The 27782-nt window shown below is 46.5% G+C and overlaps 1 protein-coding gene across 1 annotated transcript; it reads right to left on the reverse strand.

Annotated features, from left to right (window-relative positions):
- frmd6 (FERM domain containing 6) lies at positions 1-27782 on the reverse strand. The gene is made up of 14 exons (XM_035610217.2): positions 27619-27782; positions 16438-16764; positions 15579-15669; positions 13330-13409; positions 12492-12568; positions 12166-12352; positions 10513-10668; positions 10276-10341; positions 9846-9914; positions 6070-6244; positions 4989-5300; positions 4309-4440; positions 3985-4076; positions 1-3405 (listed from the first exon to the last, which is right to left on the reverse strand). Exons 2-14 carry the CDS (start codon positions 16534-16536, stop codon positions 3085-3087), a joined length of 1857 nt encoding a protein of 618 aa, XP_035466110.2. The 5' UTR covers positions 16537-16764; positions 27619-27782; the 3' UTR covers positions 1-3084.

Raw genomic sequence — 27782 nt, forward strand, 5'->3', positions numbered from 1 at the left:
TTTGGTAGATAAATGTACCTTTTTATTGGATATTGAGGGCGTTAGTACCAGGAAGGTACAAGACCAGACTTCATCTTAACAAATCTTTTTTTTTTTTTTTAACTACAGGGTGACAAAAAAAATAAAAAAATCTTTTTTTCCTGAAAGAAGATCCTTTCACAGAAAGGATTATGGACACACGCAGCCTCTCACAAAGTGTATATATATATATGTATACATACTGAAGTCAAGGAAAGAAGTTATGAAGACTTTAAGTTCATGGGTTATGACTGTATGGCTATGTACCTCGACACATTTAACTGTTTTAATATAAGAAATATCGTTGTCCATCAAAAATATGACTTAAGACATTAATGAGTAGAAATATGTACGTACGTTTTAAAACGTCGAGAGAAACAAACTGTAAGAAATATAGTTGTTTTTAATTACATTGCAGAATCAAATTCATGTTTTTGTTATGTAATACATACAAGTCCTTGTTCAGATGCTGTATTGCTGACCTGGGATGACTCGGATGAAAATAAAATATGACTTTGGAAAAACTGAAGCTACAGTTCGGCTCAGCTACATTATTGGCACATTATAAAAATAGCTGTTGTTTGACATTACTCACCTCAGTTTTTTCGTTTTTGTTTGCTGGATTACATCTGCAGATGAAACATAAAACACAGCAAACACCAAACAATTTACAGAAATATGAATTACTCTCATTCGCTTTCTTGCCGGGAAACAGATGAGACGATTGATTCCACTCTCACACCTTTACAGTAAATATGAAGCTACTGTACCACCATTAGCTTAGCTTAGCATGAAGACTGGAAACGGGGGGGGGGGGGGGGGGGGGGGGGGGGCAGCTAGCCTGCAAAGCTAACAAGGTTGTAGAGAGTGGCATCAATCTTCAGTCAGAAAGTGAATAAGAATATTTACCAAAATGTTTCTTAATCTGCAAAATCTGGTCTTTTTTAGAGCCCGACCCATATTATTGGGCCAACTGATTTGAGCATCTATGTTTTAATTTTATGTTTGTTATAAGTTCTATGCATCAGGTTGTATTTGTTTTCTTAATTTATAGTTATTTATGATAAAGTTCATGGTTAAACTAAAATATCAAGCCCCAATTACATGTCTTTGTCATAAAGGTTTGATAACAACATCTTAAGAATCATTGACAGATTTTAAAAATAGATATATATATATATATATATATACACACATTGGCCAATGTATCAGTATCGGGAATTTTGTACTCACAAATATCGATATTGGCATCGGCCCCACGAAAATCCATATCGGTCGGGCTCTAGTCTTTTTCAATTATTGTTTTTTTTTTTAGATAACTTAAAAGCAACAACACTTAATATGAAGAGTTCATTTTCAAATCCAATTGTTATCCCGTATTCACAATTTAAAGGTTATGGTGCAATGTTTCGCACCAAATTCAAATATTTAAATAAATCTTTAGTGTTTTCACCCCAGAGAACTTCATAAAAAACAAAACATCAAGGCTGTATTTTAAAGCTGTACAGTGACTGCGGCACTTTGAGTTTGATCGGCGAGCTTTATGGGTTAAAAACATCTTGTTTGTCGTTTTCACCTGCAACGTGTTACCTCCTGTCCTCGCTCACACCGGCGGATTCGAAACGTGAGATGTAATTTACGAGTTTGTAAAACACAACCTGTCCACGGGCTACACTCGCTTCTGTCGAGTCTGCCTGCGAGATTACAATTAACCAAACAGGTCTTTCTCGTTCGAAGCCACGAACCTGTTAATACTGTCACGTGGATTTGAATGTAATACTGTAAATGACATGATCAGCCACGAGCAACGTAACAACCGTTCCAACGTAAAACGAGTCGGTGCACAATTCAAACACAAAAAAACAACATGTAAAAAAGAAGGAGGAAAAAAAAAATATGTAACAAATTCCAGTTTCAAAAACGAAAGACGGAAAAAAAAAAAGGAAGACGAGTACGCATGCACGGTAAAGTAGGGTTTTTGTTTTGGCTGGCGGCCAGCCCCCCGGGCTCCATCTTGACTTTTAAGATTACAGGGAAGCTTCTTTGTGGCCACGAACTCCCAAGGCGAGTCCGGACACGTCGAGGGAACTAACTCGACCTCATTCCTCCCGGGAAACTCGGTCGGAACGTGAAAAAACAGTTTAAGCTTGATGTGCGAATGAAATAGTGTGTGTGTGTGTGTGTGTGTGTGAACGGTGTTTTGAAATAAAAGTAGAGCTTTGGAAATCCGATGACTCAGGTGGAGGGGGAGTGATTGTCAAGGCGAGGGGGGTTTTGACACCTGCATAGTGTGATGAAGGCACGTCGAGTGTGTCTTCACATGATTGAGATTCCAGTCTGAGGGGAGGGAGGGTTGGCACACTGCACTTCCTGTTGAGGTAAAATGAAGTGGCACAGAAGAAGAGGGGGGAAAAAAAAAAAAAAGAAGAAGAGAGAAGCGCTCAGAGGATCATGGGTCATGGACATGGGTCCGTCCCTCTGACATGTGTCCGTCACACTCGCGGAGATGCGACGCAGGGCGACGGGAACACGCCGTGTCTCGTCTTTGGTTCGTAGCTCGGAGAGATGTTGTCCTTGTCGTGTCGCCGACGAGAGAAAAAAAGCTCCTCGGTACGCTCGTCGTGTCTGTGTCTGCTGTGAGTCTCGATAAAACATAAGCGAGCACCATGTGAGGATCTTCAAATCAGGGAGGAAGATTTGAATAAAAATGTTTCTTTTTTTCCCCCATGAAAAAGACGCGATCCCTTTTTGTTTCCTTTCACACAGGAGGAGCAGCTGCGGTTCTATTTCAAAAAATAACACAGGTTCTTGGAACACGAGAGTTCATTTCAGTCAGACTCCTCCACGTTTATTCTGTGTTACACGTCTGTAGTGGCGGCGGACGACGCAGCCAATTTACTCGTCTCTTCCGCTCGCTGCCAAGAATAGACGCCGCCACTCTCTCTCCCCGACACTCCTCTCCCCGGCTCGTTCCCTGAGGGCTGAAATATCTCCACGTCTGACACGGAGGAGCGGAAATAAAAACCGTCACCCCGAGGAGGTCGCCTCGGTTTCCTCCCGCCTCCGTCACACCACAAACTCGGGGACCTCCTCGCTGGTCAGGTCCAGGGAGAAGTACTTGTTGGTTCTCTTGATGGGGAAGGGGTGCTGCTCGCCGGCGAGCAAGCCGGCGCGCTGATCGGCCAGGCCCTGGTAGCCGCCGCCGCCGCCGCCGCCGCCGCCCGGGCCTCCGTCGCTCAGCTCCTGGGCGCAGCCGAACGTGTAGCTGTGGGCCGTGTCCTGGCAGAGCTCCGCCCACTGCAGGCAGTCCTTCTGGTAGAGCCGCACGTCGTCCAGGGACTGGCTGTGGCGGTCGGTCGACGAGTCGGGCTTCCTGCACGCGGACGTCTGCGAGGAGGAAGCAACAAATGAAACGTTATTACAGGATGGGATCACCTGATGGTCCCACGCTGTACTTTACTTTCATTCTGAACTCACACGACCTCGTTTTCATTACGTTCTGCTTTAGTTTGTGAATCCAAATACTTCTTCTTTTTTTTTTTTTTGTCAAAGCAGGGGCGACAACATGGAAGTTTATTCCCCCGGAACTTGCTGTTAAAGGGGCAGTAAGCGATTTTGGAGAAAGCTTGTTTCTCCCTTTGTTGTTGTTGTGATTTCACTGCTCCAGCCGGACAGGACAAATATTCGCCGATTTTTACAGAACGTGTGTTTCCTTTAGAATAGCTTACTGTCCCTTTGAGAAAAAGTTAGAGTTCAGGAGAAAAAAAAAAACATCACCGTGACCAGCAGGTGACATCACAGAAAAAGCGGCCATCGCACTACAACTGAGAGATTTAACCAGAGATGTCAGGATGAGCTCACCGCGTCATGTCACAGCACGTCGAGCCGTGAAAGGGGTTTGTGTTATTTGATGTATTTTGTGTTTTTAATAACGCAAAAGAGAAAGGAGCATTAAATCTAAAGTACCTGCGGCAGAGACTCGATGCTCTGTCCTCTCATCTTGACGACGGTCTCCGAGGAGCTGGAGGTGGAGGAGCTCACGTCCTTCACGATCAGGCCTGAGGAGAAAGTGTGGTGATGTTTTAGTTACTGTATTATTACCGCGTGCTTTTTTATGGTTGTTTATTAAATTACATGCGGCTTTAAATCTTGTTCTTTGACTACTCTTTACTCACAATGTTTAAAAACTATGAATCAAATTTCACTTTACTTATCCGAATGTAAAATTTCTCCTCCGAAACCAGTTTTAAGCTTTAAGTGTGAATGTGAAAACCAGCGTCTGTACTGTACCGGAGAATCCGTTGGTCTGATCGGGAGACATGGTCAACATGTCCTCGGTGATGTGGATACACAGCTCCTGGTCCAGAGCCATCTCATGGAGCTCTTCGTAATCTTTGGGGTCGTCCACCAGCATCTCGATCTCTGCAGAGACAAACACTGTCTGAATTATTGCAATCTCACAACAGAACCTCTAAAATAACTAAAACCTTTAACTGATTATCTGGATTGTCTCTCGTGTCTTTGCCTTTTTCTTTTTGTTTTACCTTTCTCTGATTACATATCACAGTTGTTACCTTTGCCGAGGAGGTGATACTTTTGTTTTGATTGTTGGCAGGATTACACAAAAACTACTGAAAAGAGTAGGATGGGTCATGAGCCAAGAAAGAGCGTAAAGGCATTTTTAGGAGACAGATATTTAGTGGTGTCTACAATTTGGTGTGGCTTGTATTTATGGGGACTGTTGGGCTTTGGTGGAGGTTCTAGTTGCTACAGAAAAGCCAATTCCTAATTGTTAAAACAATTAAATAAACTTTGTCTATATTTCTACTCATATGAAATGAGGATGTCCTTGTCTATTTTCACTCTGTACATCCGTTGAAAAGGCCCTGATGTTTCATAGTTTTTGTTCTCTTTCCTGTTCCCTCATCGTAAATGTCCCCGCAGGCGAGACGTCAACCCTCCACCCTCACCGTCGTCGTCCAGTATGCGCTCCTTGCCGCTGCTCTCGATGCCCGAGGTGTGCGAGCTGCCGTGGCTGGTGGTGGACGAGCTGCAGGTCCGGAGGGGCCTGTGCGGGGCCTGGCCCGGCGCCCTGAAGCTGTCCGTCTCGATGCCCGAGGTGTGCGAGCTGCCGTGGCTGGTGGTGGTGGAGTGGCGGGACAGGCGCTTGTGGTGGGACACGCTCCCCGCGCTGCTGCCGCTGGCCCGCGAGCGCTTGTCCAGGTGGTCCATGTCCAGCTCCAGGGCGTCGCTGATGTACGACTCCCTGTACTGCTTCTTGTCTGAAGTCACAGGAGCAGAGACACATGTGGAACATTTAAAGAGACAGTAAAGCGATTTTGGAGACAGCTCGTTTCTCGCTTTGTTGTTCTGATTTTCCTGCTCTTTTGATGTTTACAAACTGCACTCGCAGTGTCGTGTGGTGTGGTCTGCACATTTTTTTGTTTGTTTTCGATCTACAGAGCCGGGGCTGAGACGAAAACCCCAGATTCTTTCTGGGCGCGCACACAAAAGCCACAGCTAACGGACGCTGAGGAAATATTCGCTGATTTTTACAAAACGTGTTTTGCTCTAGAGTCGCTTACTGCCCCTTTAATACGTATTAATTGACTTTTATAATGTTATTTCCACGTATAAAAAAGGTGTTGGTGATGTCTTCAATCGTAAATTCTTAAAGCAAAAGTTAAAAACTTTGGGAAATAATTAGTTTCGAGCAGATTGTTAAATGAAACGATCAGAGGAAGCAGCTAATCTGAAAACGATCCAACGTCACAAAGCATCTCTGAAACTCGCAGATTGTAACACTGTCTCTTTTGTTGAAGCTCAACAAAAAAACGACACTGTAAAAAACAACATGTTGTTTTACATGTCTCGCCTTTGAGCCGGGCAAACAAACTGAGACTCCAGGAAGTGACTTTTTATTTAACCACCGTCACAAAATGAGCCGTGCCCCAGATCAGCGTTGCGCTCGTCTGACTCGCAAACGGAAGACGAGGAGATGCGAGAAATAAGGAAACCAGAGAGAAAAAACATTCAACTGCCGACAAATACCTTCGTTCTCCTCCAGCCGACGGACCTGTTTGAGGACGGGCTGCAGGTTCATGTAGAGCCGGTGGCTGTTGCTGAGCAGCTGCAGGAGGTGGCGCGAGCGCAGCGGGCAGCCGGTGTAGTACATGAGCTTACGGGCCGAGGGGAGGCCGTCGGGGAGGATCTCAAACTTCTTCCCCTGAGAGAAGGAAGGAAAGAAAGAAAGACGACAACACGTGAATGTTGATTTACAGCGGCGTTAATAATATAAGCTTGTGAGGGATAGGAATGCGGATTTGAAACGGTGCCAGGCAAGAGGACGGAGTCTGTGTCCCTGCGAACTCTTTTGCAGCCGAGCACAAAGCAGCAGTCAGTCCCGTGTGTCTGTTTCTCATTTCTTCGTCCCAGACGCCGGAAAAAAAACCCCAAAACAAAAGCATTTTTGAGCAGTTTTGACAATCTTCCAGGAGGAGAGAAGGAGCGATGCTGGCTGAATTCTCGGAAAAAACGAGGGAACAAAAAAAACAAAAAACAAAAAAACTTTAAACGGTGGGTTTTCGTGTTTTTTCCTCCTTCGCCCTTTTTGGCGGCGGCCCGACTCAATAACAGCTGTCTCTAATGTCGGCCGGGTTGTTTTGTTCAAACATTTCTGCGAGGGCTTTGGACTCGCAAGCGGCGACGGGCGGGTTTAAAAGGGGGTGAAAATGCAACGGGCTGCACATTTCTCTGACCACAGGACTTTGCCTTTTTCTTCAGGAAACCAGCTGATTTGAAGTGTGCTCAAAGCGCATAGTAGGTTTTTTTTCACCGTGCTGTGGGGGAAAACCAGTTCATAAAGAACCAACTGACAGGTATTCGACAGTGGCTTTTTCCAATAAAAAGATAATTCTCTTTGGGCAGAGGGTCTCCGCTCGAGGCCGAGAGATTTCCTGCCTGGACTGGCAGGGGGAAAAACTCTGGGTGGGAAAAAGAAAAACGAGGGAGAAATATTCTCCTGCCGTGATCCAAAGTTGAGTGTTTGTCTTCAACCGCAAACTGCGGCTTCTGCAGCTCCACCAGTAAAACACTGGTGAGCTGCACCGGGCCACGGCCAGGGGCCTGAGTCAACACAGGCCACAGCTGCACTCCATCCTTATATTCTATAACCTGAAGCTGTTCTCGCTCAGTTTTCCTTTTCGTCTGAAACCTTTGAACCTTTTTTGATCCGGTTTCACTCCCTTCATTTACGAGTCGCACGTCTCAGCTCGAGTCAAATAAGCTGCTCAGAAATGCCAATGCGGATTTTCATCTGCACGTCCTTGGACAGTTATAGTTTGCCTTTGAGGGAGAAAATGGGGGAACGATATGCAGCATGCGACAAATCTCTGAACACGAACCCAAGGACGTTGCAGGTGCCCGGACCCCGAGGCCACCGGGGCGCCGCTGAGCTACGGGAGGAGAAGGTTTTAAAGCGAGTGTATGAAGACATAAAGGAGAGTGTCGGTGTTTGAGGGATATAAGAATAATGTCGATGGCACATTTCCCTCCTTGTGTTTTGGCTACAGTTTCTTTCAGTCAGTCAGTCGAATGTGGACTCGGCCATATGGGATTTACCGAAATTCCCCGTTCACGGCACTGTTCTAATTTAATTTGTGGGAACTTGCCATATTGGCAGTCGGCAATCGCCATGTGTGAACTCTTCAAAGACGCGATTCAAAGGGTTCGCCAACACACCGCTTCCTCCTCCTCCTCCTCCTCCCATACCAATATAAGAGAGAAACTAATGTTCATCGCAGGTTTACATGTATATCGGCCGATAAATATATATATATATATATATATATATACAAACATTCCAAGTCCATTTAAGAATGATTTATAGACAAATATATGGATGTTTATCATTGATAGACGCTGGAATTAGTAAAGTGCTGTTTTTCCGCTAGTATGTGTATGACGTCATCGTGTTTTAAGTTGCAATTTTTGACGCAAAAAGGAAGAAAAAAAAGGCAAACAACTCGGTAACTCGATCAAACAACTTTGGTAACTCGATCCCAAAGCAGATCCAACCAGACTGCAGCAGACTGATGACAAACAGGTTATTAAACGCCGTTCACGAACCACTTAGACACGTTTCTTGTTACATGCAGCTCAAATGATCTAAAAACTCTCTGCAAAGGGCAGCTGGACAACCATCTATCTCCTTCTTTTCTCCGCAACAGGCCACACACGTCGAAAACTCCCCACATCAACAAAAATCCCTCAACGGCACCAGCGCCAGCCAAGGGGACGGCCGGAGGAGTCAGAAGCTGGCGGACACGAGGGCGATGACTTCATCTCAGCCTTCAGTGGGAGGAGCCTCGAGAGAGAGAGAAGCATTAATGAAACTTAGTTTTCTCTAAATTGCATCAGAAACTTTCTAAACCCGCCCCTCCTTCCCTTACACCTCGACTCCAAAGACGAGCTTAAGTCGTCTCGGCCAAAAAGGTCCAGATCCCAAATTCCCCCGAAACGTTTCGCAACATCTGGTGTTTATTGACCCCACACGTCCCTCCGCCCTCTCCAGGCTCGCTGGGCCGTAGCTGCAGCCGCGGCGGTGGCAGCGGTGCTGGATGACGTGACTCGATGGGCGGCGCGGAGGAAAGAAAGCCTGTCATTCAGGGGAAGGGTGGGACGTGGCCACGAGAGAGGCCCTTCCGTGTCCACGGCGAGACCACGGCCGCGCCAGCGTCAGCGCACCGTCACGCCGCCGCCGCAGACGGCAAGATGAGAGTGAAAAAACACACACCGGAGAAAAAAAGACCAGGAATGATGAGGAAAAACAGGACGTCTTCGCTTTGAACTGTGCGGCAAAATCCGGCCAAGGCAAAACTCTTGGCTCTTGGATCAAAAGATTGAACCTCCTGGGAGGACAGAGCCTGTTGCTCAGAGACCAGGCGGCCGTGATGCCACCTGCCTGTACAGTCCATTCACAAGCGTAAAAATAAGAGAGGAGCTCACTTTTGAGCTAATGGCAGTGATAAGCAATAATTACCTCTCCGGGTTGTGATTAATCGCCGACCGGCAGAAAAATCATGAAGCTGTCAGAGTGACACAGATATATATACATATATATATATATATATACAGTGAGCGTCTCTGCCTTCGTGTGATAACAGAAACCCTGTGGAAGCGAATTATTAGACTGCTGTGCTCAACTAAAACCACGGGCTGACTAAGGGCACAGATGAGAAGATTTAACAGGGTTTCCTTTAAGGGGCACGAGCGATAATTATTAAAACTGATAAATATGGAGACATGTATCTATCATATGAGAGAAAATCCTGCTGCTGAATACATGAAAATGTGTATGAAGAGTGTGTTTGGGGTTGTGTGTGTGTGTGTGTGTGTGTGTGTGTGTGTGTGTGTGTGTGTGTGTGTGTGTGTGTGTGTGTGTGTGTGTGTGTGTGTGTGTGTGTGTGTGTGTGTGTGTGTGTGTGTGTGTGTGTGTGTGTGTGTGTGTGTGTGTGTGTGTGTGTGTGTGTGTGCGCACATGCAAAGAAAAAAAAGTCTTTCTAAATCCCTGATTTGTTCCAGAGGACTTGCAGGGCTAAGATAAAACAGCAGCGTGGAGAAAAGGAGCCTTGCGTAAAGATTTCCACGACCCCTGAGCAGGAGCTGGGGCTTTCACAAACATCGCCGCGAGCCACGGGGACGCTCGGATTTCATCATCGTTGAAGTGAGTGAAGGAAGAAAAAATGAGAAAATACAGTTCCTATGAGAAAAAAATGTGTCTGAGCTATGTGTCCAGAGAAAAGGTTCCGACGACGCCGCTGACTCACCACGAACACCAGTTTGCCCACGTTGGTCCAGGGGAAGTCGTACAGCAGCTGCCGCACGGAGCCGACGTTCTGCAACACAGGAAGAGAAACAGGGTCAGTGTTTTACGTACTCTTTTTTTCCCCTCATTAATTTTTTTTTTCAGGTAAATAATCGTGTGTTCAGGCTGAAAAAAACAATAACCAAGTAACCAAAAGAAGGGAGTTGTGGGTGGAGCCAGGTTGCCTCAGTTTATGGCGAGACGACAAGCTTTGATCCAGGAGCACTGCACAATGATTTGTGGCGGGGGTTTGAATAAGTTCTCTGGAGAGTTAGATTCAATGTTGACCTACAGATGAGAAGCTAGTCTGGTAGAAAGTACAATAGCAAATAGAAAAACATGAGCACTTTACACATTCGACACATTTTCATTTGCCGAGTAAGAAACTGTACCTGGAATATTTGAATCCCACGAAGTGTCAGTCCCAGCGTGAGAGACGCCTCCACTTCTTTCTTGTCCTGTTCAATGAAAGACATGAAATCATTAATCAAATCCCGCCTTAGCCAAACACAAAACTAACACAGCGGCAGAATTTGTATCCCACTATGATATCATGAGATTTATAGAAACAATAATACCACATAATACCATATGGGAAAAGTACAAGAGGCGGCTCACTGTGCACTCACCTTGTAGAGTCTGTAGTAGTGGACAGTGACGTCGTCCAGCTGAGCGGACTCCTTGATGTATTTGAGATGCGCCTCCGACGCCGTGAGAGCAAACTGGTCTTTGTGCATGTTGGGGATGTGCCTCAGGATGTACTCGCGGCCGCGCTTGGTTATCACCTGGGCGGGAAGGGAGAGAGTTTGAGAAAGAGGGAGGGGGAGAGACGTCAGGACTTTCTGCCCCTGAAATTGCACGGACACGTTGCAGCAGATTGGCAGCACAAGTTGCCAGTGAGGATAATGAGGCTTCCTGCCGCGGGCTGAACAGATGTCGGGCCTGCAGAGAGCAAACCAGAGCCAGAGGCAGGAACCGGAAACACGCTCCGCATGGGCAGATTCCTCAAAGTGAGTTTGTCCTAAGCGGCTAAATCCTGCGGAGGGGATTTACTGTGGAGTGGCGCTCGTCGTCAAACGATTTCCTGTCGCCGCCTGGTTTTCGAGCGGCGATAAGGAGGCGGGAGGCTAAATCGCAGGAAGTGGAGGGCAATCAGACGGGTGTGGCAGGTATAACCGGGGGGGAGGAGGAGGAGGGTGACTGGATGGCCAGAGTTGCAACCGCAACCAGAGAGAAGAAACCCAGTGTGTTCCACTTCCATGGACAAAAATAAAACGTAGTGTCCCAGTTGTCATTATCGCACACACGCGCTCAGATGTGGGAGCTGTCGCTGCGTGTTTGGTCGGCGTGAATAATGGTCAGGTGGCTTCAGACCCACATACTGTACACAACACATCACAGAGCGAAGTAAACACCTTCACTGTATGTTTCAGCTTCTCAGTCAGAGACACTGCAGTTCACTGTTGGTCTTTTTCAGCTCGGACACATTTGAGTGGGTGATGTTTTTTAGGGGACTTTCACTGTGACTCACTGGAATTCCAGACAAACTTACTACAGAGGGAGACATACATGAATGTGTTTACTGTACCACTCATATTTAACATCGCTTTTAAACCCTTTTCTTGTTTATGCAACATCCTCTCACCAGAGTCCAATTAAAATGAAATAAAACAGTTACATACATTATCGGATAATAGGTCACTATTTATGGATTTTAGTTCTTTTATCCTGAATGGATCCGAAAAGACGAATAGATGAAGAGAAAATGTGTTTGTAATTTTGATTATCGATAATTCATTTAAGCCAGTTTTCAAACAAAAATGTTCTTGTTCCAGCTTCTTCAGTGTGACGAACTGCTGCTTTTCTCCGTTTTACTTTTCCTTATACACTTAATATCTTTCAGGTTCTGACTGTTAGTAGCGAAAAAAAAAAAGTTATTTAAAAGACGTCTCCTTACGCATTTTTGTATTTATCGATTAATTGAGAAAAATAGTCGGCAGATTAAACATTAATGAAAACAATCCACTTTAAAAAGGAAAAACTAAAGCAAATACATACTCATGTGTCATTAAAGTAAATAGATAAAATAAACAAGAGCGAAAGAAAAACTAGGTCAAGTTTTGTTTATAATGTTAATACAGGATGTGATCAGTTGCAGAAGGAGGGTGAGAGACGAGGAGCATGCAGGACGATGGTCCTTCATCTTAAATCATCTCTTTATCTCTTTAACGTTTGATGGACAAGAGTTCAGCTCACATGCGGAACGTGTTAGACGTACTCACCCAAGGGGGGAAGTAGGCTTCGGGTTCAAAGTATTTCCCAAAGTGCTTGTTGCGTTTGAAGTTGCCGAGGTCGGCCTGCAGGGCGAAGGCCGCCAGGAGGAAGTAGGCCTCCTCCCTCTGGATGCACTGCGAGAGCAGCACCTGTTTCCTCAGGTGCCAGTAGTAGTAGTACCTGGCCGCCCGGTCACTGCAGGGTCAGACAAGAGGATTAGAATGCTGATTTCACCAGATTATATGTGAGCTGGCGCTGATCTGAGTGACGTCAGCGTCGTCTGCGACGGTTTTAGCGTTAACTTGTGTTCGGTCAGCCCGGGAGCTGAACTTGCCTGATCAATCGCCCGTTCTCCACGTAGTACTGAGCCCTGAAGTGAATGATCATCGGAGGACCGAACTGGTCGATACCCTGGACAAAACACAAGTAGAAATGTTCTTGTTTACTGTCAACAAGTTCAGAAATAGCTAAGATTAAAGATCATGCTTCTCATTAACACGTTGTTTGTTTAACCTGAACATTAAAAAAAAAAAAAGTAAAACAACGATTTGAGTGGTTTGTCTCTTCGCCAGGAACGGCCGGACACAGTGAAATAAATGCTTTAATTAGTCATATATATATATTTTTTTAAATAAACCTCCAAATTATATAGTTAAAATCTGTTTATTAAGATCCCCATGAGTTTTGTCTGTCTTAAACAGAAGCTACTCTTCCTCGGGTCTCTATTACTTCATGAGAATATTACAATAGATTGATCACACACATCCATAACATTCATACTCACAGCACAGCAAAAACATAAGCTCACAACAAAACAAAAATCTCCACAATACATCACACAATAATCAACACAAGCTCAAAACCTGTCCAACACATACAGTCGCTCAACATGATCATTTGTCTCCTCAATAGTCAAGAAAAGACATGAAAAAGAACCTGAAAATGAATCTACTAAGTCACAAAAATAATTGGATATATAGCTCAAAGTTATGAGCTCATATTCTCACTTGACGCAGATTTTTTAAATTTAAATCTTGTGAATCTATTAAATCTATTAAATCCAGTTTTGTGACTATGGTCAGAAACTTTTTTCTTGTAGACTCACAGTCGCCGCTGCTCACGGTTTAACTCTCTCACTAAGAGGTCAAAATCCCTGCACGTGATTTCCTTACCTTGCTGGCTTCCCTCTTCCATTCTTTGGGGCAGTATTTGGAGAGTTTCTGAGCCAGCTCCATATAGATGTGTTCATTATCTGTCAGGAGGAAGAGAGGCAGGTTTAGCACTGTGTCTTCAGTGTGTGTGTGTGTGTGTGTGTGTGTGTGTGTGTGTGTGTGTGTGTGTGTGTGTGTGTGTGTGTGTGTGTGTGTGTGTGTGTGTGTGTGTGTGTGTGTGTGTGTGTGTGTGTGTGTGTGTGTGTGTGTGTGTGTGCGCGCGCAGGTGCCTTCATGTTTGCGAGCGCTCAGAGAAATCCCCCTTGAACGAGCTCTGTTCAAAGACTGGCTCAGAGCAAAATCACATCAGTCTCTCTCCGCACTTCCCTTTGTACTCGGAGCCTCTGGTGTTCCTTCTCATTTCTTCACCTCGCTCTTAATCTGCTCCTTTCATGAGCTGCAGCCTGCTGATCTGACAGCTCCAAGAGTTTCTATAAAACGGAAAAAACTCGCAGAGAAGCTAGGAACGACGAGCGGGAGCTCCGCCTCTCTGACGGAGCAGCGGTGGATATTCTTCTGCCAGAGCAGGGACATGTACACGCGCTGCCAAAAATATACCGATCCGCGCTAACGCCTCGTTTTCAACCTCGTTAAATCGGAAACATTTCACCAGAAAGTATCGGGGGTTTTTGTTTGGTAACAATTTTGACATCCCCGCACGCTGAGACCTCTGCCGCCATCCCATCACAGCTCGAGGTCGACGGCATTTCGTTTGTGGTGCTTCGGGAATCCAGAAAATTACATGTGAAAAAACTCGAGAGCGACGACTGTTTCCAGAAACAATATCCCTGAGAAAGGTTTTCTTTGAGAACAGTTGCACAATGGTAGAAATAAAAGTGGAAAAGCATGTTGTTGTTTTTGTTTTTTTAAAGATTTGGGTGAAACGTTAAACTGTGGCCTATTATGTCAGGTCCCATTGACAGAAACACAACTTCTGACAGATTAAGTAAAGGGGAGACACAGAAGGTGTGTACGACAACAGATATGCAAATACGCAACAACCGCTGTCGGGCTACGACGACGACTACCAATCGTTTTTATGATCAAACAGGTTCCAAGAGCCTGAAACCATGTGGTGAAAGCTTCTTGACCCATAGTCCACAGACACAGACAAATATTCACCACTAAAGAGGCTGAAACCAGTGACATTGTTGCGGTTTTTGCTTGAAAAACAACTCACAGAATTACATGATTTCTAAAATATTTGCGGACCACATCGACTTGTCTCTCAAAAGGCTGATTGACTGAAGTGACTAATCACCATTCACTAATCCAGACTTTAAACTACCTTCATGCCCTCATCAATGCTGGACATACTGTTGGTCATCCTCCAAACAGCGAGGACACAGACGTAGGTGAAGCCACGTCTGCGTGTCACTGTGGTCAGTGGGGGGACGGTGGGTGACACTCGGGGAGTGGGTGGCCTCTGTTTGCCTTGGGGATTTCACGCTGTTCAGACAAGCACTTCAGGAATGTCCCGCCGTCAGACCCGCTGGCTCCTGCTCCACTGACCCGCTGTGCCGCCATCGGCCCCGTGCGGAGGGGCCAGCTGTCTTCGAACACCGGCTCTGCACTTTTACTCTCCCCGCCGCAGTCGCCCGCAACTGTCGCCCACTGTCTGCTCGGGACAGACGCGGTGACTCAATCCACGGGCAGCAACCCCTCGCTGAGCCACGTCACCGTATAAAACAGCTTTGGCCTCGCCGGCACAATGGGATCCATTCAGGACGAGGTGGAGCTGGCTCCTGGGAGACCGTCATGACAGAGAGGTGAGAGGTGCTACGTTTAGGGCAGATTCCTGCTTCTCAGCCGCGGTGCTGGTCTGAGGAAAAATTTACTGCCTGGCTACACAACTTTTACGGGCGGATCCACTCCGTAGAACTGACTAACTAGTCTCTTTTAGTTCGGAAACGGAGATGTGGCGTGGACAGTCTGACGCTGTTTTAAGACACCAGCTCCGGAAAATCGGGACCGGGCGTTTTTTCAGGCGATGGCGTCTGAGTAGGGCGTGAAGCTTCCGGAGATTTCAGTATTATTCTCACACGGGCTCACTCAGACATTTTCTGGAGAGTTTTACTAGGGGGCTGCCAGGAAGAGTTCCCGAAAAAAATGTCTGGGACCAACATTTGCAGACATCCAGCCCCTGTGGAAAAGTTCATGAAAATGGCCGACAACAACAACACATGAGGTGACATCCCCTGAAGTCTTACTCTGAATGACGCTGAGACCAAACAGGTGACAGTCCTTCAGCCTCAGGAGGTCGCACACCTGGACCAACAGTTCCTGGCACAGAGTCTTCACCTGAGGAGGGAACATAAGAGGAGGAGGAAGAGGAGGCTCACGTTATGCTTTTTCATGATCGTCTGTTAGCAGTGATATACAATACACAAACACAATCGCACATGGGCATCGCGTTCGCTGATGTCTGGCATTTATCTCTCATGTTGCTTTAACCATCAGCAGCGTCGGCATGTTTCGCTCCCCGTGACTTTGGGATTAAACATGTTCCATTTCGTGTAGGAACCATGTTTTTGGCCACCGACACTTGAATTTCAACAGCTGTCAATTCACAGAGATTCAAATCTTGAGGGTTCTGCTTCGTTAGTAGCTGCTGCCGGCGGCGAAGAAACCAAAATTTATTATCAAATTAAAACCTCTCCGTTGAATCAGCTTATTCGCATTTCTTTTCCCAGAGTCAGATGAGATTGCTTTTAGCAATGAAAAGTGCTACATAAATGAAATTTATTATTAATATTACCACACTAGCATTAAGACTGGATAAAGAGAAACAGTGAGGCTGGTTATCAGCAACTCTCATGTTTAATAATTAATACGCACATGGTATTTTTATTTACTTCTACATTCAGACAGAGCCTGCCTGGTCATTTCATCATGATATCATCATTTCTCAAAAATGTCAAACTATTCCTTTAACAGTGCAAATAATAAAAGATTAGGGGAAAGTGTTTCTTTTTTTTTTAAAAATCGGTCCCACCTGAAAATGTTCCTCGACATACGTTGACAGCAGCATTGCCACTGTACAGGAGAAATGATTTGACGTCTACTCACATTGACTATGACGTTGAGCGTGTCGTCGTTGGGCAGAAAGACACAGACACAGCGGCGGTCCTGCATGGTTCTGTTGTTGTGAAAGTGCAGTTTGTTCATCTTCGTGTGGCTGGGACAGGAGGACAGGCCCCTTCCGCCTGCTTCGGGGGGCTCTGGGCCCTCTGGACGACCCGCCTCCACCACCACCACCGCCGCCGCCGCCGCCGCAGGCACCGAAAATAAACTTCAGCTGCAGCCCGGTGCAGACACGGCGGACGCTCCTGTTGGCTCAGCGGGCCGGGCAGCACTCGCAGGGCAGGGCATGGGGACGCGAGCTGCAGTCTGCCACTGTGGAGACACAACACAGAGGGCGGGGGGATTTGAGGTCAGTGCTAGTGACGATGGATTTGTCTGAGAAGAGTAAAAATTTGCACTACAAAAAAAAAGGGAAACAGGATTTGGGAGAATAAGAGACAGACAGACAAGATGTTGCTAGACATGAACTTGGGAAAACTGGGTCCGGCCATTTTCCAAAGAATCCCATTCAACATATGACGAACACAGCAGGAGACTGCGTTTCGTACATACGGCCCCCTCTGGGAAATGTCAGGAAAGCGCCTGGACTTATGTATGAAAAGCATCTTGAAAAGGGCGGGCGGCAGCATTCCCCGTTTTACGTCCAGGAATCTGTGACATGAGTGCAGCGGGAATGTCAAGCGACTGCAGAGGAACATGTGAACATCTGTCTGGACAGGAGCTGACGAGACCGGTGCGAGTGAGGGAGTCACACTGGAAACAAACTCATTTCCATCTCGTTGTCACTTGAAACAGGACAAAAACAGTTCTGAACTTAAACTTCAGGGTATGGTAGCAAAACAAAAAGCAATATGTCACCAGGCTGGATTTGACACATCTGCTAAGGAACTTGTGAACGGGGCTCCAGGAGCCGACTGGGTGTCTGACTTTGTTGGCGCAATAATCCAAACAGCTCCGCATTCTCCTCCTGGCATCGCTTTTGTCAACTCAGTTTTTTATTGTCTGCTGAAATCCACATGTAGTCCTTGTCTGCCAACATCCCTTCCTACTAGGATGCTGACAGGGAAACACGAGCTTAATGTTGCTTAAACCATGTTATTCCATCTTTAGCACTGGCGACAGGATTTATTAGTATCAAGCGGCAGCAGCACACATTGTTGCAGGGACGTGAAAGAATATCTGCACAATGGACTTTAAGATGCTTTCTTTTACAGCTTGTGTTTGGGAAATTTGACTTTGACCTGCACCTGAGGGGCCAAAGTCAGGTTGTTCACGCTTTCTGCTTCTGTCTCATGTCGACAATGATGTTGCGTGACACACGACGCACACTTCCGACTTCAACGGTTTGTCCCGCGAGGAGCGAGTGGTTTCACAGCGCGAGCTGTGCCCGAGGTGCCGTGTGAGAGCTGCAGGAGGTGTGAAAAGTCTCAGACCAGACAAAAGAATGTCAAAGAACAATCAGTCCAGATTATCACCTCATCCTGTCGAAAGTCCCCCCCCCAGCACCTGGCTGGAAGCCATGTTGTCATTGAAAACAGCTAGGCAGATAGTGGGCTGCGTCACGTTTACAGTGAAGATCTATTTGAATTTTAAAAGATGTAGGGAGAGGATTCGGGGTTTATGCGCAGCATAGACACATTCAAGATGTTTTGTAATCCATCGTATTACAATACCGTAATCAAAATTACAAGGTTGCACTGCAGTGGAAGGACTCCAACGTTTCAAAGACGTAGTGTTAGTACGAGTTTTAGGCTACATCCATACTAATACATTTTAGTTTTCGACCAAGCAAGAAATTAGTTGACAAGACATTGAAAAGACAACTTTGTCATATGTCCAAACAACTTCTAGATTTGGTTGAAAAGTGAAAGTTCAAAAGTTGTCTCTACGGGGTCTCTACCCCAAACAGCCCAATTTTCAACGACAATTTAGGGCTAAATCAGGGCTGGGACGGACCGACCAGATTTAGCCCCCAAAAAACAACAACATCCTAATGACGTGTGGTTTAGTGGGTACGGACACGCCAGTGTAAACAGGAAGTGGATCGTCTACTCTGCGGTTGGTTTCTTAGTTGCAGAAAATACTACGAACAAGAAACAGCAGCGCTGAAGAGTAAGAGCACGGATGTATTTTCTTTGACCGACGAGTGTTTCATTGGTGGCAGACAAGTCATTACTGACAAAAACCCAACCAGCAAGCAAGTGCAGATGACTGCGCCATTTTGTCCAGATGACGCAACCCCAGCGACGCTAAAACAGTTCCAGCAGCTTTTACAAACCTCTCCTGTTAGGTGTAAACGTGGCAGCAACGTATATCAATGTGTACGCGGCATCGGAAGCCGGGACGATGATTGTAAAAGCGGAAAAAAACTCCTGCGTTTAAATCAGAAAGTTGCGACTCGAACAAAGCGAGCAGCCGGTCGATTATCCGTCAGCTGTGGAAACAACACCGAAAAATTACTGACCAGGCCCGAGAGCGATAAACAACAGCTTTAGCTGCGGGAGGGGACTTGTGCTGCAGAGTCAGAAGAGAGTGCTTTTGGGACTAAGTGCCCCGTCCAGCATCCCCCTGCCGTCCACATATCACAGCGCCCCCGGTCGCTGCACAGACAGGGAGCGTTGCGGGCAAGCCGGCCATAAATACACATAGTGTTTGACATCCAGCATCGGTTCTCATTAAAGCTGCTCAGTGGATGTGCAGCGTGGCGGCGGGCGGGCAACCCGCCACTCAGCAGAGGCTGCTGATGAGCCATGACCGGGGGACGGCTCCCCGCACTGCTGCTGACCTCGACCGAACACAACTCTGCTGCACTGCACAAACACATGTGTACATGCAGACAAAAAACAGAACACGCACACACGCACGGACACACGCACGGACACACGCACGGTCTCTTGCCATGGCCATATGTCAGGTGCTGCTACAGAGCAGCCGAGCTGTGTGATGGCAGCAGCGGGGTTAATTAGTGCGGAGATCTTTCTAATTGGATCACTTCCATACATCACTGACTTCTGGGATTCCAGGAAACCAGGACACCAACTCGCCGGGAGGGAACATCCCCGTTCCAGCACAGGAAAAGAACAGGCAACAAACTTTATTATTTATTGTTGCATTAACACTTCAGAAAAATGTCCATCACACGCTCCTAATCCAGAGCGAAACCTGTGCTTGGTCGCACCAAACCAGGAATTTAACATGTCACTGTTATTCAATTCACTATCACAAACGACTAAGCAGCAGCAAATCCTCACAAAAGAGAAAACGTGTGCCGGTGTATACAGGAAGCAGAATTTCTATTCCGCTGTCACTTTTTCAAATAATCAAGTTTGAAAGTATTGGACATGACATGTCATGACAAGCATTTTGTTTGCATATATTCAAACACCCTGACGGTATATTTTGATTTCAAACGGGTCATTACAGTTTGAATATTAACTTCTCGCCCGTTTGATGTTTGAATGAAAAGTGAAAGCCCTAATTTGCAGTTGGTTGCTTATTTACAGAAAATACTACGAACAAGAACGTCCATCCATCCATCATCTGTACCGCTTTATCTTTTAAGGGTCCTGGGGGGCTGGAGCCAATCCCAGCTGAGGTTAAGCGAGAGGCGGAGAACATCCTGGACAGGTCGCCAGCGTGTCAGAGGGCCAAAAGAAAAAAATGGCGACCAGGGATTTCTTTTCTCGGACCGACGACCAGGTGGAACTGTTTTGGTGTTAACAGCGCTTTGCATTCCCCCCTGGTAGCAGTGACTAATGCAACCCCATCAGGAAGTGAATGTGGTCACCATTTGCAAATGTCTCGTCCGTCCACACCTAAGATTACAGAGCAAACATCGTGGGGCCGGTGGCATTTCTGAAGTCCTCCGTTTTAAAGGTCTTGGCCAGGCTTAAAAACATGGCAACAGTGGTGCGTGTTTAAAAACTAAAACGTATTCGTGTGGATGTAGGTATGTGGAAACATTAACACATCCAGCTTAGTCATGTCTTCCTGTGGAGAGGTCAATGGCCCTTGAAGCAGCCTCTGCCGAAAAATCTGATCACATTACAGAAACATGATTCCGCGTCCATCCGAGCTGCGACACTGTTGAATAGTCCAGCTGAATGTTACCGGTGAAGATGGACGTCGTCGGTGTCGGTCTAACGCAGAGTGCAGTCATTATTTATTGACGGGTTTGAAGAGGCTGTTGTGTCACGTCTGGTCTACACACGAGACGTCACCCGCAGAGGGGAAAGTCCGCTGTGGAATTAAAAGGGCGGATTCTCTTACACTCCGGCACCGCAAACACCGTGTCTGAGAGCACAGAGTGCTGCCGGGTAATGGAATTACTGCCTGCTTTCCATCGGCGCTTTCACTGCCGCGCAACGTGTGATGCAAGTCCGTCTAAAGCAACACACACACACACACACAGACATAAACGCACGCGCACACACAAAGAGAGTCGCCAACTGAGCTTCCTCCTGCCCTTTCAGCCTGAAACAGGGATTCTGTCAACGTGGCAAACCTCCGAGTCAGGCATGATGACACCGAACCCCCACGCTGGGAAACAGAAAGAGAGGCCCCTCTGTCACACAACTACACCTCTCTCTTTCTCATCCCCCCCCCCCCCCCCCCCCCCCCCCCCCCTCCGCTGACATCGGAGGGGTTTGAAGGTGTCCACGCCCCCCAACTGTTGGAAGGTGAAGCCCCGAGAAAGACTTTTCCTCGGCTCCCAAAAGGAGGAGCGGACCCACCGAAGGACGCCGATTTAAGAATAGCCCCAGAGAAGGGAGGGAAGAAAAGGGTGGATGAATATACAGAGAGAGAGAGAGAGAGAAAGAGGGAGGGAGATGGAGGGCAGGCAGCGCTCAGAGCTCAGGCATGAAAAAAGAAAAGAAAAAACCGCTGCAGTCAGGAGAATTCCTCACTAACATCTGCTTCTCATTCCAACAATGGCGCTCTTTGATTCCTGACGCACACAACGAGCAGCGCCGCCGCCGACTCCACGTGCCCACGCACTGCATCGTCCAACAGCGTCCTACGACCTGGAGCGGCACATGGGTGGCGAAGTGCAACTCCCGGTGAACAATATTTACATGTACACAACGCCTTACGCTCTTTGACATGCTGGGTTTTGTTTCGGCTTTACAGACTTTCACTTTCCAATATTTACAACGGCTTTTTGGCTCTACTTTCCAGAGCTGGAACTCTAAATCGATTTAGAGAAGAATAATCAACACTTATGATAATCAAATGTGTTGTTCAGGGCTTAAAGTTTGAGCCAAACATTACTTAGCTCCAGCTGCTCTATTTTGGGTATCAGCTGCTTTTCTTCCTCTTACGTGACAACACGCCGAACATGTTTGGGTTTCAGTCTGTTGCACAGGATAAGACATTCCTCTCAATCAGCGCATGAATTCTTGAGTTATGGCCAAATGTGTGTGGTTGTGAGCTCACGGTGACCTTTGACCTCCAAAATCCTATTCATTCACCCTTGAGTCCGAGTGAACATTTGGGCCAAACGTGAAGAACTTCCTTCAAGGTGTTACCGAGGTATCAGGTCCGTGAGAAGAGAGACTGATGGATGGACGGACAACACCAAAAACATAATCATTTAAAAAAGATAAATATTTGCCAGTTCAATTTTCAGAAATGGGCGAATTTTCTTCTCTCTGTTGTCGTGTAATAATAACCTGATTATCTTTGGGGTTTGGGTGGTTGACTGCACAAAACGAAAGACCTGAAAATGTGAATTTGGGCTCTTGGAAACCAAGGTGACAGATATTATCCAACATTTTATGACAGTTATTCAGTCCTAGCTGTGTTTAAACTACAACACTAACATGCTAAATTGCGCTGAGGCATAAAAACTGAAGCAAACTTTGAACTAAAGTATATTAATCTATGTATTCACACTTTTATTTGCTCAGAAAAACTCAGTAGCTATCAATCATCTAAACAACGTCTGCAGCCATTTCACATTTACATTAAATCACTGGAAATAAAGAATCAAACAAATCGAGTTATGGAACTTTTAACTACAAAGGTTTAACAATAAGTTGGACTTAGCAAATACCAATTTTATGCAACTAATCAAAAGGAGGCAGGTTTGCAGATGCTGACACAAACTGCCTTTACTGGAATATCTAAAGGGTTTCCTTTCCTAAGGGCACAGCTTTTTTATAAATAGTGCACTGGACTAAATCCGAGTGGGAACTGGTCTTCCCCCCCGCCCCCTTCTTCTCGGTTCCCTGCCAAAAGATCCGTTTATTCAGCTAATGAGAAACGCCGCTGAGCTGACGAGTCGCCCTTAAATCACATTGGTCACAAGATGGCATTAGCCTTCACAGCGAGACTCTCCCTTTCTCCTCTTCTGCGTCCTAACCTCCCGATGCACTGAAAGGAGGCGGGGCCGAGCGTTCCGAAAAAAATAAACAGGAAGGAGCGGTACGCTAGTGGGCGACACGCTTGACCACCCCAACCACGAATTGTGGACGGTCCAAGACATCTATTTCTGGACCTGTGGCTGGCCCCTGGTGTCAGGAAGTGGCTGTCGTTGTGTACAGGAAAAAATACTCGTGTTTGTTTTTCTGCCCAGACTCCGGTGATGTTGTCTTTTTATACATTTGTCTGGCTCTGCTGTCAACAGACTGTACATGGTGTGTGACCCCCTTTGCTAATATTAATAGAGCCTGGACGCACGTTTAGCTGCCCCCCCCCCCCAACAAATACCTGAATGCCCCGTGTGTTTTCAGCCTTTAAGCCTAATCTCAGGCAGAGGGGAAAACGCTGAGCGCTATCTAAGACCTTGATTCCCAGGATCCTCTGCCCACAAGTTCATCTCAGCCGATATTTTTCTGTTGGCTGTCAGAAATTCCCCGTCTATTTCCACCCAGCTTTACCCAGGGAAGGTAAACAATCTGTGGCAGGGAACTGATTTTTAATGACTTATTGCAAGTCGATGACATGTGACGCCTGGATTATGGTAATTATCCCGAACACGTTCCAACAAATATCATTTTGCTTTTACACAAAGTGTTATCTATCGTGTATGTGAGTGTGAGAGTGAGTGTGCGTGTGTGTGACAATGTTTCTGGGATGAGAAAAGGGCCCGGGTGTCCTCCTTGATCAAATGTCATGCTCATTAACCACTGTACACAGCATGGCACTGTAATGATATTAAATAATTCAACAGAGAAACGTCGAGGAATGGGTGGTTGGTGGCCTCGGGGCTAAACCACAATAAACACAGCTGCAATGTTTACCGCATATTATCTGAACTCACCGGAGACGGCATCTAACTGGAAAATAGTTTTATAGACGTTTATTTTAAGCACATCGCCGCTTTTGTCCGGGAATTACCGCGGATTAAGAATCTGGAGCGCCTTCCTGCTTGATTAATCATCGTCCTTCTTGATGGGAGACATAAATATGAAAGTGACAACAGAGGGACAGATGACAGACATGATGAGTGTTATTACTGCTCGTGGTTGGTAAATACTAGGTTAAAGTTCAGGGAGGGGAATCTTGGGGAATCCTGCGATTCGCATTGGATTCCCTGAATTCAATTCACGATCAATTCCTGATTCAGTAAATACAGAAAGGGGAAAAGGTTTTGCTGATAGAGAATGATCTTGGTGCCAGAGTGATCGCCACTTGGACAGAAACTAGTTCATTAATGTTTGAGCAAGTTTTGTTGGAAGATCAACTTTTATCCACAAAGCTGCAGAACAGGTCTTTTGAAGGGAAACAGAGTTTTGATCGGGCTGGTTTAGGGTTGTGTGTGTCGGCTGAGGATTTCATTCTCTGGGTGACAGTGTTCGGAAAATACCTCTTGCAAAGCTAATTATCAAAAGTACACAAACACTTCCCTTGCTTGGAAGACAAACCACCACGTAAGTCTCCTGAGCGACGGAGAGCTCGAGCAGTACGAGTTGAAAATTCAAAAGAGTTCTAGGTGACGTAAAACATAAAGTTCAGCTTCCTTCGTGGTAAAGATTTGTCAACGTTCATAACATCTGGCGTCCATGTTGCTCTGAGCAAGGAGCACACACACACACACACACACACACACACACACACACACACACACACACACACACACACACACACACACACACACACACACACACACACACACACACACACACACACACACACACACACACACACACACACACACACACACACACACACACACACACACACACACACACACACACACACACACACACACACACACACACTTCAAACTTGCCTGCACTGGCAGACGTGTTAGAACAGAGTCGGCAGTCGCTCCCTTCCCTTCCCCTCCCAACATTCACAGGCTTGGACGGTGCATGAGTAACGCCACAGAACTAGCAATCGCCGCGCACAACACACCACCGCAGAAACGTCAAACCCAGCCATTACGTGTGCTCAAAATAGAGCGAGCGGCATTAAAAGGGTTAAAAAAAAAAGGAGAGCTGCAATTATAACGAACCCAAACCGAACCCTGTTGCTTTGTTTCGACCTAAACATCTTCCGTCTTGACATAATTTTAAAAAAAGGTTGTTGTTGTTGCAGCAGGTGACCTGATGTGTTTCCTGTGTGCAGCTTCTTTTTTTGAAACAGGGATCGTCTCCGCTCTATTGTTGACACTGTCACACCTGAGGAGTCACAGGACCGATACGTGGTGTGTCTTTAGTTGTCTTTAGAACGGTGCAGGAGTTTATCTGCAGCATTTTTATGATATAGAAAAATTCCTGTAAATATTTGAAACTTGGCAATGGCGAGTAACAAAAATGCGGCACTGTGAATTCAGATCTCCCGGTCACTTGGTGGTGGGCCAGGGTTTTCCTCAGCTATGAATCGCTCCACCGCCCGAAAAACACCTCAGTGCAAACACAAAGTAAAGATAGTTCAAGTTCATAAGTGGTCCACCTTGACCAAAAACTTGAAGGGGTTAATTTCGAGGTTATACATACGCAAACTTTGGTACTAGGAGTGAACCCGTGCCTCAGTTGATATCTACCTGCTCAAAACCTCCACCGCAAATCAGAAAAATATCAAACAGGAAGCACCGGGACCTGTAGTGATAAGTGAGTGAGATAAGTCGATAATATCCTCAGGGGGTGTCGATGCCGCTGGCAGGTTGAATCTCTCTGGTCCGCTTCCTTGAAAGGACTCGAGCTTCTACTAAGGCGGCCAAGCAGGCAGAGGTTAAAAAAAAAACAAAAGCCACCATCCAAGGAAAAGGGACACAAATGCAGAAAGGACTGACCCCATTTTCTCTTCTCTCCCCCCTATGGTGTGCTTAAGACATGCATATCAGGAGTCGTGCAACAAAGGGCATGCGACACCGATGGGAGTGTTTTTCATTTAAAATCAATGTTGTCTGCAGAGCAATTGCAGGACTACGGTTACGGCACACTTTCTTGACATACAAAGTTTGCATCCAAAAGCCGCTGCATGGGGCTCGATAGCGCACCGACGCAGAGAGGCCTGCGGGGCACCTGTGCGTGTAGCTTACAAGACATTCTGCTGCACACGCACACATACTGTAAACACAGAGGAGATAGCACACGACACAGGACGAGGGGAGATAGAGTTTCTCCTTCTTTATGGCAACAACAGTAATCTCCTCCTTCCTCGTGGACCTGTGGCGCTCCCTCGGTCCTGGGAGATAAATTCAGGGCGAGACGAGCGTTCATAAACAAACTTCTGAAGCTGCGGGCGTGCGCATCAGACTTCCCTGGGAAGGATTCGGAGCTGCGAGGAGGCGATGATGTAACGCGCAGTGCCTTTTGCAATTTCAGGCCATCCCATCACGCATTCTTCCACCGATTCAAGGGAATGAGTCACCAACACACACTCGCACGCCAGCCACCTTTGTTCACACGTTTCCTTTTTTGTTTCCGACTCAAGCAGAGCTCTTCCTGTCCGGCCAGCACCTGCACCATCTCTCTCTCTCTCGCTCGCTCTCGCTTTCCGTCACTTTGCTTTGTTGCAGCCCCCCCGAGCCAAGACGGTGTCCCGATCCCAAAAACACAAGTTGTTTTTCTTCCGCTCTTCCTCCCTCCCTCTTCCACAGCTGGAGCAGGGGCCTGGTTATACACACTGTGTGCTGGGGACTGGGCCACACAAGCCATGTGATTAGCCTGCCATGTGTCCTGGATGAGTTTCAACAGTCCTTACAGGCGATCCCCTGACCGACCGACCGACCGACCGACCGACCGACCGACCGACCTCGCCGACCGTGCTGACGTCTGCAGGGCAAGGACACTTTCATTTCCATATCAAGAAATGCAATAAACGTCATTTTGCAACGCGCCGTGCAAGAGCGTTCTTACGACACTGAATCGATGACCCTCATTACGACACATTAGGAAGGGATCAGCTGGAAGAAACCGACCGCGCGACATCAGCTCAGTCGGCAAAGCATCCTCCGAGATGACCCCTGACCTCTGCAGGGGGTCGAAGATGCACCGGCGGAGCCAAACGCATACGACAAAAAATATATATTCCTCAAAAGAAACGGGAGGATTTCCATCCCCTGCTTTTTCTAGTTCCTGTTTGCCCTCCTGGTCTAATTTTATACAGAGGAGAGAATTGTTGGCATTCCATGGCAGTTTGTGCAAAGGGAAAATTTGAAGGGGCATTGATTGATTGATGGGGGGGGGGGCTGGTGTGCCAATTTAAAAGTCCTGACAACATTTACTTTGTCCCCCTGTTGGAAAGGGGGATGTAATAACAAATGATAAAACCTTGTATCTTTACCTGGCCAATGGAAGAATCCAGGTTAGTTAGCACAGGGTGGAAAAAAACTAAGTGATCCCCATTCTTACTTTCAACACTGAACAAGAAGAAGAAAAAAGAATCCACGTAAAAGAAAAAGATCCAGATTTTTGGATTTACGTACTTTTTAAATGGCAACACTCCGTGTAAAATAATTCCTGGCAACGGCAGCATCTCACCACCACCGAGGCAAGAACCAACACATCTCGGTCACAAGTTTGCTTTCAAAAAAAACAAACAACCCTATTGATTCATGTTCAACTACATGGAAGAAGAAGAAAAGAGACTCATCTTAAAGATTTGGATTTAGCTGAAGTGACGTCACGGGAGTCGTGTAACCGCCAGGAGGGGAAGATTATCCCCCAAAACAGAAAAATGCGGTTTAAAGCATCACCGCGTTGCAAAACTCACCGTTTTAATGAAGAGAGGAACCGCGTTATTCCCTGACAGGAAGCGAGTGCGTGTGTGCGTGTTTAATCCAACCCGGGGTTAGTCCACAGTTGTTTGGGCGAAAAGAATTCGAGGAGAAGTTTCGTCGTCGCTGCGCCGCCTTCGACTCAGCGCCACATTCTGGA

This window comes from Scophthalmus maximus, chromosome 15, assembly GCF_022379125.1.
Source record: "Scophthalmus maximus strain ysfricsl-2021 chromosome 15, ASM2237912v1, whole genome shotgun sequence".
NCBI classification, from domain to species: Eukaryota; Metazoa; Chordata; class Actinopteri; order Pleuronectiformes; family Scophthalmidae; genus Scophthalmus; species Scophthalmus maximus.